The sequence below is a fragment of the Channa argus genome, chromosome 13, assembly GCF_033026475.1.
Source record: "Channa argus isolate prfri chromosome 13, Channa argus male v1.0, whole genome shotgun sequence".
NCBI lineage: Eukaryota > Metazoa > Chordata > Actinopteri > Anabantiformes > Channidae > Channa > Channa argus.
Genome location: NC_090209.1, coordinates 9639562 through 9653210, shown reverse-complemented (window position 1 = coordinate 9653210; position 13649 = coordinate 9639562). Strand labels below are relative to the sequence as shown.

Here is a 13649-nt window from a genome sequence, read left to right as displayed (position 1 = left end):
AAACTCAAATCAGCAATCCATACTGACAGCTAGCTGTCCCACCTTGACTTGACTTATTAGCTGGCAAAAACATGAACAAAGTAAGGAGGTGCCATGGATTTAAATTGCTGTTGGAAAAAACAGCTAAATCTTAAATACTTATTCTACAGGAATTACAGTAGTTTAAATATAAAGCAAAACTGTTTACAGGTCTTTAGGAGTACTTTTGCATATTTGTCGTACAACATAAAAGTTGTATAGGTTTGTTGTCACTTGAGAGGAATCTGGGAATCTGATAAGCTGCTAAATAAAACATTGGCTGGAGCTATGGTTTTGAAAAAATCTGGACATGTGGGAAGAAGTGAGAAAGACATGAGCCTGCTCCTTATCTCTGAATAAGACTGGAGGCGATGTGGCTGCTACTATTTCAACATAGCTGAGTTTTTCCGTGCATTGTCAGCATAAAAAATGTGAGCGTTACCAGTGTTATATAATAATTCTAGCAACAAATAAATGAGACAGTATAGCAAACTTCCTATTCCTGTTCATCCTCAGTAAAATACGCTGTTGAACACACTAATGTTTTAACGTTGATGTACTTGTGATTAGCAGTCTTTAATTTTCGCAAAAATTTCAGATAACCCACCTTTAAATATGTTATGAAACTACTTCTAACAAACCACCACCATGCATCATCAGTACACTCCACCTCTTAATAGAGAGGTGGACAATAGAGTGTTGTATTCATTAGGCAAATTTTCACAATTATTAAAATGCAACACACCTGATTTTAAATAAATCCATGTAGCTCAGGGACCATAACACTGTCACCATGGAGACAGCAGGACCCCACTTTGACACTGGCATTACAGAGCTCAGTGGAAGCCGGTAACTCTACAATTACATCCATACTTCCATTCAGTATCTGTAATGTTCCATGAATGGAACTGTTTATCTGGTCTTGCTCCACTGAAGCCAATCATTGTATTAAGACCAGTTTCAGGGTGACCTGCAGGTCTTACCTGTCACTCCAGCTACCTGACATATTCCCCCAAACCACACATGTCGAAAACACTGAATCACATTTCATTCCAGGGGTGATCTCATCTAATGTCGTCATTTCTTATTGGCTCCTATGGCTTGTTGTTATGACAGCACAGAACAACCTGGTTGCTGAAAATGGCACTGACAAATCATAACACCTCAGTGCATCTGACAGTGTCAGCACATTTGACTTTCACACACACATACACCATTTAACTCCTATCCTTCCGAGGACCTCGATTTAATCTCATCATGTTAACATAAACTCTTTACATTCAGCCTTAACTTTTGCTTTTAATTTAAATCTAATTTAGAGAGTAAAATCTATATCTATTCATAATTTATCTCTTTTGAAGGTGCAATTATTGTATAAAGAATTGTTAATCACAAAAATACCTTTGTTCACAAAATATAAATTTTTAATTCTCAAAGAAATGCCATATGCAGATACACACACCTGCACATTTGACCTCTTTAACACTGTTGAGACAGGTGTCTGCTCGTGTGCTGAGAGGTTAAAGTTCACATCTGCTTGCCACAAGGAGAATGTGCAGCTCTGGAGAGGTGCTCCACACACTTGGTGTCAACATTTTAATTAATGGCACATTTAGTCTAGGTGCATCTCATTTACTGGAGTACTTCTCTGGATATTTGGCTCAGATCCTCCATTCTGCCCTCTCTATCATTTTCACATGTGCCTTGAGTGGTCTTTGCCCTGTCCATTTAACAACACTCACATCCAGACACACGGGCTTGACTGTTGATGATCCTCATCATCCACTTGAGGAAAATTATCAGAGACATTTCAGTACTAGCCAAAATATTGCCCTCTGAAACCCATAACATCTTCACAGTAGGGCTCTGCTGAAATGTAGAGCAGGGGTCAGCTCTGTCTGTTCCCACTAAGAGTCTGCCTGTCCTTTGACTGGAATCACACTGCATCAACATCACCCTCAGCTCACACACACACGCGCATCAGGCTATCTGCTCACCTAAAAAAATCTTGCAAAACATGGGATTCAGCTTTCTTAATAAAGGCTTATACAGTATTAAAAATCTAAACTTAATTTACAGAAGTCTTATGTATGTATTCATCAAGCCTTGTGTTGAACAAAAACATTTTCTGCCAGCTTCAGGTTGCGTCCAGTAAGGCCCAAAGCAGCCCTGCAGGTTCGGGCTGACTCAGGCTCAATTTCTTTCATTTCCCTTAGGCTTAGTCTCGTTTCATTAATTTTTCCTTTTTTTTCTTCATTCCCTGAACCAGAGCATGTGAAATGATGCGTTTTCTTCAAACAGGTGCAAACCTGCCCTCATTGCCCACAAGTGACAGTAGTGTAATTTTACTGTAATGACTTTACCTGATGCTCCTGTAATTAGTGAACAGAAATGTAGATGCGGCAATCAACAGATGTCTATTTGTACAGGTTGTTAGTGTATTTATAACAGCTCTTGAGGCTTATAAAGAAATCCATGTTTTAATCAGACTCATTAAATGCCACAGTGGTTCAGGTTTTAGTGTGGTAAAACAGAATAGCGAGAGAAGAAACACTCAAACACAGCTTCTTCCATGGTCTCAGCACTGACAGCTTGACCCCAGCCAAGCCCAAATCTGTCCAGCCCATCCTCGTTATACCGTATGTCCTGCCAGGTCCTCCTACTTAAAACACAGCTCCTCCACTTATGTAAATTCCCCACAGTTCCTCTGTCAATCATTTGATCACTAGCGAAGAATATAAAACCACTGTAGCACCAAGCACCTGACTAAATAAACCGACAGGGTGTCAAGCTGAAAGAGGATCATGTGAGGTGATAAAGGTGGGGTCCTCCCCCTGCCCGTACATTTATCCCTGTGAGGTCTCAGAACAGTAGATCTCTGTGCCTTGGTACAACATGTCATTAATATGAGACGTCCCTGTAGAGCGTGCACTGATGACACAAGGTTTAATGGCAGCCAGGAGGCAAGAGAACAAGTCTCAGCAGCCCCTTAATCTCCTCTGTGGTTAGACACATCTGGTCTGGAGAGCTTTGAACTTTGCATGTCTTAATATGTGATATATCAAGGCTTTATTGGATTCCATATGCAAATGTAATATGTTTTGATGAATTAGTTCATAACCACAATTATACAAGATTAGTTATGTGTCCTTGTTAAACAGCCACAGTTCAGATCAATTTTTATTCTTTGTATTGGTTCCCTTCACCTGCAATTGGAGTTGGGCAGCTCCTTTTTAAATGACAAAACTTTAATTAAATGTGCGCATTTTTGTGCGTTTTTGTCTGCTGCCATAGTTTTTTTTTTATTGATTGATCTCTGTTTATGGTGTTCTGACTGTTAAACAATGCGGATACTCTCTCTTCAAATTCCCCAGGCTGGTGTGTGTCACTGGGAGGTCTAAACATGAAATGACACATATTGTCCAAGTGGATGTGGACCAGAGTGGGACTGGGACGTCAAAAGAGGACTTTTCATACTTAGTGAGTATTCTCCAGACATCTATCCTCCTGCTGATCTTTCTGTTCTGTCAGCCTCTTCCCTCACGTCCCTCTTCTTCTTCTATGCTCTCTTGTTCCTTGTTCCCCACTGGGAAACCCTTCCCAAATATGTCAGTTGAGTGTTAACAGATGCGTTTTATGATACAGAGGAATGCAAGTGTGTGGGAATCTTCAAACGGTTATCTGGGATCCGACTAAGCACCATTGTCATTCTACACTGGCTGCCAGAAAAAACAAATATGGCGATTGTTGTAATGTCTCTTTGCTCTGAATTCATCACTGGGTGAGGCAAGCGAGCTAGTATTGTTTTATTTGACCTCGACCCACACACAGTCCCATTGGATTAGGTATTTAGCCAGTGGAAATACCCATGTAAGTGCTTTTGTTTCCTTTTGTTTATCAATAGAGTTTTTCATAATTAGGTTTGGGAATGGTTTTTCATTCCAGCTGCTGCTGCTGCTCTCCCTGTGAGTCATCCCGTGGAAAAATCAGCCCTTTCTAGAAGCCCATCTTTGGTACATGAACATGAAGATTATCCAGAACAACAAACATTATGTGGGAACTCTTGTCAGGCTTCTTCATCCAACACAGAGATGCTCAGTGTGACAAGGTTTTGGGGGGAAGATGTGGGGGAAAGGAAAAACTGTTTTGGAGACAGGATATGTGCCTCTACTGCATCTACTTCCTCAATATTTTAGACGGAAACATCTGGCTCCTTAAACCCACACTGACACACAAACACACAATAGTCCACACACCGAGGAAGTGAATCCTGTCAGTGAGGATAAGAGGTTTCCCTGGAGGCAAGGTTCATGGCGGTATAGAAAGTTTGGAAAGGAATGCTGATGCTGGTAGCTGCAAAGATGGACAGGGCTGTTCATCTTTGCCTGAGGAGCCTTTGTCTGTGTGCGTGTGAGTGTGTGTGTGTGTGTGTGTGTCTGTGTGTGTGTGTGACCAGTATATGTACTGTATATGTGCATATTTGTGTGTGCAAGTAGTTTTCATGCACACACATTTATTGCCTCAGTTTACTGTGGCTGTCATGACTGCTTGAGCCCGATGGCTTGAGCTGCACTTCAGCATACTGCGGCGTGGGCTGTCTTTACAGTTTTCTTCACTAATTTACTGTTATAGACAGCAGCTGCCTCAGCCAATCTGTAAAGACAAGCTATTTCAACCTCAAAGAATGAGCAAACATTTTATTTTGTGTTCGTATCATAGAGCTAAAACCAGCTTTTTAGTAAGCCCATCTTTTCCAATGACAGAAGCTTTTAGATGTCTTGTTAATTATGTTCTAAATGATTTCTCTGTCTATTCAGGTCCCAAAGCTATTATCCATGGAGCCAAATAAGGGCCCTCGTGCTGGAGGAACCAGAGTGACCATCATGGGGGATCACCTGAACATCGGCTCTCAGGTCAAAGTTAAGGTCAACAACTCATTGGAATGCATCATAACTAAGTAAGTCTGACTCCTTTTCAGTTGCTTGAGGCCAGAAGCTGTTTAAAGCCTATAGAGTCAAGTCCAGAATAAGTCTCATGTCTCACCAGATAGTGTAAAAGTGTTTATCTGATAATTAAATTAAAATTCACCTTCACAGGTAAAATTAGAAAACATGAAAATATTACTTTCAAGTTTCAGATAAATCAATCCTCACCTTAGGGAAATGCAAGTAACAGCTTAGTCCTAATATTGTTTTTTTTCGCCAACTTGACTCCAAGTCATATTCAGCTCCTTTTGCAAAATTGTGCTTGTATGAATGTCTGCCAGGCTGCAATAAAAATAACCTAAATTCGAGTGGAAACATTTTAGGAATTGAGTATTAGACACATAGACATCACAAGATGTGCGTTTACAATGTTTGACTCATTTTTTAGGAAAACAGTTGAAACCATTGAGTGCATCATGCCTCCAGCCTTGCATGCACACACTGACTCAGTGACAGTGTGTGTGGAGTTTGAAAATGTTCCCTGTAAAATTGAGGAGCTTAGTATCCAGTACACCTACGAGAAGAACCCCATTATCAGCGCCATCTACCCCAAAAAGAGCTACCTAAGGTAGGTGGAGTGCCACACATATTAAAACCAAAATATGTTTAAAATCTCAAGCTGGATGACTGTGTGGTTCCCCTCCCACAGTCACTGACATAAGCTATTACTGTAATGTCATCCTGATGTGCAGCATCTTCTCCCTCTTTGTGTTCTAAATAGCACAGCATGTGCGTTTGAGGGCAGCGGCATGTCTTTGATGACTTGTGTGCAGATTTTTACTGCAGTCAAACTGTTTTGCATTATTATCTGGTCCCCTGTTTCTTTGTTATTTTGGTGCAGTGTTCCATAGTATTTGCATAACTGTATGAATTCGTCACATTTTTTTGTCATTGCTGAGATGTGATTCTCTCTCTCACTTTCTCTACCCTGTGTCACAGTGGTGGCAGGATCATCACAGTGACGGGCCAGGGTTTCGATCTGGTGCAGAGTGTCACCATGCAGGTGCTGGGAACTAGAGAAACAGTGAGTAATCAGCTAATCAGTGGATAAAGCGCACACCAAAGCTAATGTGAAGTGTGCTTATTGGCTTTCTCACTGAGCTTTAGATGAGTTAGATCATGTCTGTAGACTAAATACTCTTGTCTGTTTTTTGTCCGGTTTGGTTTTTGTCTTTATGCTGAGCTGAGCTGACTGCTCTAATGATGGCTGTAGTTTCATGAACGCACGTCAGAGATATCGATGCTCTTATCTAACTCTGTGAATAGAGAATTAGATGTGAAATCTGTTTCCCCAAATGTCAAACTATTACTTTAAGTTCCTCACAATAGTTCAAAGTGAATTATGTTTAAATTAGATTGTGCTAATGACCATCTCACGATGACAATCAACAAGATATAAAATCAATTTTAAGGTAGTTTGTCCTCTCCCATCCTTGTGCAGAATTGCACATTGCTGTCGTCCTCCACAATCACCTGTGCATCCCCAGCATTCAGCCAGTCCCAGCAAACCTGGGTGCAGTTCTTCCTGAACGGAGTCCTCTACACAGGAGACAGCCCCCCCTCGTCTGACAGCGAGCCAGAAGAAGAGGAAATGGAGCTTCACAGAGGTTACTTCCTGTTGGAGTATGTGGAGGACCCTCAGTTCTTCACCGCCAGCAAAGAGAAGCTGATTAAACACCACCTTGGAGAGCCGCTGACACTCATCATCAATGTGAGTGAGACTGCTGAGACAGGAAGTTCAAATTAGTCCGACAAGCAAATACTTCACCTTATTAGAAAATGTTTTACAGTCAGTATTGTGTCCCTAAATAGGATAGGTAACTTTTTCATTGTTTTTTATTGTATGCATAAGGTATATATTGTGTTTTACAAATTATATTCATCCCTAAATTCAAAAGTGCAGCTTTAGCGCTAATGTCACATATGAAGCCATAATTTAATCAAAATGTCCAATGTCAGTCCTATTGAATTACATTCGACAATGTTTAAGTAAGATTTAACAGAAATTAGAAATACCCTAGTATAAAAAAATTCTTGACATTTTTTTAACAACTGTTAACCTCATGGTGCTAGATGAAATGCCAAGGAATAGTTGGTACAATATGTATCTGTACAATGTGCAAACAACAAAACAGAAGTAGTATAGATATTTCAGTCCAAAGTAAATAACAGTGATGGACCCACCAACCAATATTTCTGTCTCTAGAGGTATATTGAAGATGGCTAGGATTTATTTATTTTGTGAGAGAAACAGACTGACGTAAATACATTTTAATCAGAAAACACTGGGTTGACTATCTTTTTTTTTGAAACCCCAAATTCAGTTTTAACATAAAACAAGTATTTTCTAAAGATTGCTTGTTCCTTGGCTCCAAAAGCAGCTCTGCTATAAACTGACTGCCCCCACTGTGCACAGCCGACAGGGCTGAACGTTTTTTTATTCATATTCACATAAACCACAGGCACATAAAACACATCAAAGGTGTGGATTTCTGTTGGGGGTCTGAAGTGGGGGAAGGGGGTGATGGCAGCTCAGTGGGAGATCCCATGTTGCTGTGTTCTGGCTGATCTGGGCACCTGTCTGCATGGATTCACCATTCAAGGGCTTCACAGATAGGGAAGATGAAGCAGCTTCTGCTTCATGTCAGGATGAGGCCCCTACAGGAATCGCTGCCTCAGCCTGTCTACATGTTCCTCTCTTCTGTTGTTTCCTGTTTTTTTTAGGAAGGTGGATTCCTCTTGTGGTGGACCTTAATAGGGAAGAAGGGCTGGAGAGAGAATGTGTGTTTATTTATTAGGGAGCTTGTTAGTCAGCCAGATCCTATATTAAGGACCTAAGCTGGAATGTGGGTGGGTTCTGTTTACTTTCATCCTGTTTTGGCTTTTAGATTTCATTGTTTTGGTACCATCAGTTTAGGTGTGAAAATTGGCATATATGTGTATTTTACAACACGATAAAACATATTTTATAGAATAGTTTGATGGCCTTTGTGTCTGTATGTGTGTGCTACACACACTATGTGTATGCATGTGTGTTCTTGTGTTGTGTCTGTGTTAAGAAGGATTTGTTGGCACTCCCTGAGACCCAGGGGGTGGCATCCTGCAGTAGGGACAAGACAGGGCCCTAAGGGTGTAATCAAAGCAAGGGAGCACACAGGGATAAACACACACATAAGTACACACAGGCACAGTTTCTCCGTTGTCATTTTGATATTAAAATAAAATTATAGTTTCACACAAATTGTGTCTCATTTTCATAGTTCTGGCCATCAATGCTGTTGATAAAAATAACACTGTATATACCAAGTTAATTGCAGAGATCTGTGAATGCTGCACCGTTTCTAAAAGGAACACTGATGGCTTTAAAAGCATAAGTTTTCAGATGATCAAACATGTTGCAGACAAACCACCAAGTTAGACAAAATTATTTGGATGAGAAAAAAAAGGCAAATGATCACATTCTTAGCCAAACTGTTTAAAACAGATGTATCTCCTGGTTAGATTTTAAACAAATAAAGAGCTTTGGAAAATCAGGCTTAATGTGACTTGGTTACAACCTGGATGATTAGTTTCTTGCCTTAAAATATTGTTGCTGTGTTCCTAAACACCAGCATCACTTTGGGGAAGATGGTATCATCATAGTTAAATGAAATAAGAACTAAAATATAATAAAAAAAAGTACATTCATAAATATCAAGACTTTTCTGTGAATTGCACTCATACCAACAGTGAGCATAAAAGACCGTCTTATTCTCTAATTTTAAATAAGATATAAAAACACGAGTAGTAACTGCGAGAAAAAGCCCTCCTTTGTTTGTTGTGTTTGAAAGAACAACATAAAGTGAAAAAATGTGAACATTGATGCACTTCCATCTATAAAGTAGCCGCTAGTTTACTTTACTGGCACATGGTCGGAGTCGGTGCAGTAGGCCTGCAGACAGTCCGTGCACACACAAATTATTGGACTACATGCAATAAATAGCAGATCCTTGTGGATTTTTTAGACTATAAAAACATCTGTCTAGATTCACAGAAAACATAATAAACTTTTTAACAGCCCAAGTAGGTCTGATATACTAAACACCATAGTTAATGTAGCTCTCAGCAGTGAGAAGCAGGGCTTGGATTGACACTGGACAGAGTTGGGTTGATAAAAAAAGGTTCCAACAATCTTCTGAAAAGGCCCTGAGAATGTTATTTTGGGCAGCTACAGGAACGACTGTCAGAGGGTTTGTTTGTAGAAACTTCCCTGGCCATGTGACAGAAGCAACGGGATTGTTTGCTGCTTTAAACTGAACTTTAGCCCAAACTAGATGAGTTTTCTGCTGTCTTCCTCTTTGTGACAGCAGGGTGACCATGGCTCAGCCTGATATGTGTGTGTTGTGATTTTTGGCGCAGAAAGGGCCAAGCGATCTGGAACTGGTGCCGGAGGAATATTCGGTGATGATTGGCCCCTATCCCTGCAATATCAGCTTCCATAATGACCAGCTGTTTCACTGCACCATCAACGAACTGCTGAGCACCAGTGAGAGGGAGCTGCCTGTCACTGTAAGTATTCAAGCATGTAAAACCACAATACAATCCACATACACACACAACCTTGTGTTGAAAATATTGCTGGATAGATACTGTTAATTTAAGGTTATCACCAATCTGTCTCAAAGAACTCAAACCACACATTTAGTCCATCTAGACAAGAGTCCAGACCATCTGTGATGTTCACTGAAACAGATTTGATCCGCACAGGCCCGTGCATGTGTGTGTGTGTGTTTCTCTCTCTCTGCATTATGAATGGTTTGTAGTCTCTGAGCATGTCACCGTGAATCAGCAGTTAGTGGGGGTGGTGAGCTGTCACTCTGCGGCACATTGCTACAGTAAAACAGTGAAATGTTTTCTACAATCTCTTCAATCCGTTATCAGTCTTACTGTAACCAGCAACATATTCACCTATAACACAGACAATCTCTGCTCACACCAAAGCCTGAGTCATCTGACTCAGTGATGATCTCACTTCTCACTTGTGTTTTTGTTTTGTCTCCATATTTTTTCCGTCATCACTGAAGGTCTTAATCAGGACATTCTCTTTCCTCTACCCATGTTCTCCATCTGTTGTTGTCCATTTTAGCCTTTTATGATAAGACTTTATTAAGTCCAAAGGCATGTGGGTTAGGGTTAGGTTAAGTGCTTTGCTGAAATAGCTCAAAAACATATGTTAGTGTCTCTCCTTCAGCGGAGTTGTACTGTAAGAACTTTCACACAGAAATGGAAGTAAAGCGGTTACATTTCTTTCATTGTCTCTCTCCTGGAGTACCTGTGGCTCGCTCGATTTCCCACCCACCCCCATCTGTCTCTGACGGGGGTGGAAAAAAGCACAAGCAATTAGTGAAGACATAAAGGCAGGGCAAGGGTCAGATGAGATGCCATAACACAAATGGGTGGGCTGCCGGAATGTGAGCAGTGAGGATGATTTGTGTGCACATTTGAGAGGGGCATAAATATAAAGTGTATGTATATCTTCCTTTACGTTGGCACATTTGAATAAATTCATATATGTAGGGCTGTTGCCTAGCTTATGGCCATTTGTGTTTTTTTACTTACATTTAGTGGCATGTCTTTTTTTGCACGTGTGTGTTATGCTTGGCTTTAAAGTGTAGCTGAGTTGCAGAAGTGGAGAAGCAGTGTTTTTGTACCCTAAGTGAAACAGGAACATGGAACAATGGCATTTTCCCCTCCATTACACCAGACCTAGTTGTTGCAGTCTGTGGGAGAAGGACTTTTCATTACTGGTCTAGGTAAATAGATGCCAGGGAATAAGAAAATAAGTTGGTAGCCCAGCAAGCTAGTTTCCCTCTGAGAGTAAGATGAGTGTAAAGAAGGATTTGCTCAGAGGATTGGATGTTTTTTTTATGTGAGGCTCTTTTTATGAAGTATGTTCAAGTTGTGGAAGGAAAGGGAAGGATGTAAGAAGGGACCAGAGAGACCCTGCTGACTAATCAGAAGGCAGAAGTGAAAGTCATTTTCTTGTCACATCTGGGTTACTCTGAACTGGGTGACTCCTTCAGCTGGTTACAGCAAGAGACCATTTTTCAAAATGTATAGACTCTAATTTGTTCTGTGTCTGCACCTGTGTCCACGAAAGAAAATGATACGTGTGTGCACATGTGCTTTTGTGCAGGCACATGAGTTCTCATTAAGAACATGTTTTACAGAAAGTACTTGTCACTACTGTGCCTGCTCATTACTGCTGTGTCTGTCCCCTACCCCTGTGTCTGTCTTCCTCTATCTCTGTCTCTGTCTCAAAATTAAATTTCTTCTATAAGCATAGCGATAACCAAAATGCTGCCACTGGGCTGTTTACACATTCTAGGAAATTTTTGCACAACTTTGGAGAAGATGTCTGACGGGGGAAAAAAGAGGAAGCATGGCCTTGAAAATCACATTATATTTTCACGTGTTGCCTTATTCTCTTTTTAGGTGCAAGTGGGGAACTTTCATCACACTATTGCCAAAGTGCAGCTTGGTGGAAGTGAGCTGGCCATCGTGGTGTCCATTGTGGTGTGCTGCGTGCTCCTTCTGCTGTGCACTGTGGGTAGGTTGTGTACACACGCTCGCCAACAGATGAGGGATGTGCGCCTGCTCTAGCAATGGATGCTCCAGATGTGAAACAGACAAAAGGAATCCGAGGGTCATATTTTTTAGTGCGTCATCCCTCTTCAGTACAAAGGTCCCACTGTTGTGCGCGCTGTCTAGTCTGTCTGAATTCTCGTGTGTGTCTGTGTGTACTGTATTTGAACGGTAATCTTTGTGCAAATGTATGTGAAGGACAGGGCGATGCTTATGTATGAGCAAAATTGGTGCTAGTGTGGATTTTCTTTTATTCGCTTGCTTTGAATCCGTTTTCAGACATTTACTATTTGTGCCAGACTTAGAACGTAACCTCACGGTTATGTTAAACATTTTGGGCAGAAATTTTGTTTGCACACTCACAAACTTTTATTTAAGAGAAAAACTTCATGCACAGCATTTTCACAGGCTCACAAAAAGCGATCTACAAGTGACTCTGAACATAATTTCATAAACTCAAAATCTTTTACACTTTTTTGATCACATTGTTATGTTCGGATTTACTGAAAGCTACAAGCATGAGATAACTGTCTCTGAGTTGAAACACATATAAAGTGTATTTTGTTTTTCTTAGCTCTTGTAGTGTACTGCACAAAGAGTCGAAGGGCGGAGCGCTACTGGCAGAAAACTCTACTCCAAATGGAGGAGATGGAGTCCCAGATCAGAGAGGAGATCCGCAAAGGTGTGTTTACACAGGAACACACATGCACAGACACGAATACATGCCCTGTACTCTTTTATGAGCTTTCCTATCACAGTGCTTTAGGTTTCAAATGATGTTTTGTGTCCACTGACATCCAAAACAGAGCTTGTGGGAAGACAGAAATATTGACCACATAGGTTTGTGTATTTGTCTATGTGTGCGCATCCGTATGTATGCGAGCAAAAAGGGGTGTTTGTTTGAGATTCTGTTTCTAGTCTGGGAGGGAGATACAACATTTGACAGATTTGTGCCTAGTAAGCGTGACTCATAAAACACAGTGTCTGACAAATGATCAGTCACACGTAGAAACACTCAGTGGCCACATCACCTCTGCGCCTACTGCCCTATAGGAACAAGGCTGTGTGTGTGTGTGTCTTTAGTTCTCTGTGTATGTGCATGTTTATGGGTCTAGGGCATTAGAGTATAACCATGTGAAGGCCACTCCACATCTGAGCAGCCAGATTTATGGCGCAGAGATGGGAGGGATGGATAGAGAAAGAGAAATGGAGGAGGGGAAGCGATAGGAGCAGGAGTTAGGGCTGCAAGTTCGAGAAGCAGAAGCGTGGGAGAGGTAGAGGAAGAGGGGAGAGGGTATTTAGACAGAGGACGAGGGTAGATTTGTGGCCGAGTTCAGGGCAGTTCACATAGTGGGGGAAAGTTCTGCTGAGAGGAAATATGTGCTAAAAGCAGAGAAATGGGGAGTGGAAGAAGATGAGAAATTTACATACTGGCAGTGATTAGAATGGGAGGGTACATTTGGTGTATGTTTTAAAGGTGAGGAAGAGGCGAGGATCTGCATTTAAACCTGCGTCAAATCAGAAGTTTATGGTGTGAACTTATTGGTGGTTTAGAGGTCATTTTAGTGAGCAGGAGGATAAATAACGTGGAGGAGTGATGAAATATGTCTTAAATCCCTCAGGTCTAATATTCCCTTCTTTCCACACAAACACACTGAGGAGAAACTGATATTGTAACCCAAATAAGTCTCACATCCTGCAACAGGAAGCGCTTTTCTATAAAGCGATCTCCAGCATCTCATTAGAGACGAACATGCTACACAATAAAGTAGCTTTAATATTAGCATGCAGATTAAACTCTGGACGTGGGGATACTGTTTCTGCATGTAAGCCTCAGCCTACACACATGTTTTGGATGAGGACTCTAGTCTGGATTTTGCTGCTCTGATTATCTTTTGGTAAATATTTGCCTACATGCCGTATCCAGCTGCACAGGCTGAGAAAGGGGGTGCGAGAGAGAGGAAGAAGATGGGAAGATTAGCGTTTGGTTTACCAAGTATTTAACCAGAACAAGACACTTGA

The 13649-nt window shown here is 41.1% G+C and overlaps 1 protein-coding gene across 1 annotated transcript in view; it reads left to right on the top strand.

The window, feature by feature from the left end:
- The window catches only part of plxnd1 (plexin D1), a 56489-nt gene that overhangs the window by 28579 nt on the left and 14261 nt on the right, over positions 1–13649 (top strand). Inside the window, exons 14-21 of the mRNA XM_067526189.1 lie at positions 3393–3498; positions 4836–4975; positions 5392–5571; positions 5943–6027; positions 6445–6714; positions 9402–9551; positions 11478–11592; positions 12202–12309. Of these exons, the coding sequence (XP_067382290.1) occupies positions 3393–3498; positions 4836–4975; positions 5392–5571; positions 5943–6027; positions 6445–6714; positions 9402–9551; positions 11478–11592; positions 12202–12309 (1154 nt within the window). The remainder of the gene's footprint in view (positions 1–3392; positions 3499–4835; positions 4976–5391; positions 5572–5942; positions 6028–6444; positions 6715–9401; positions 9552–11477; positions 11593–12201; positions 12310–13649) is intronic.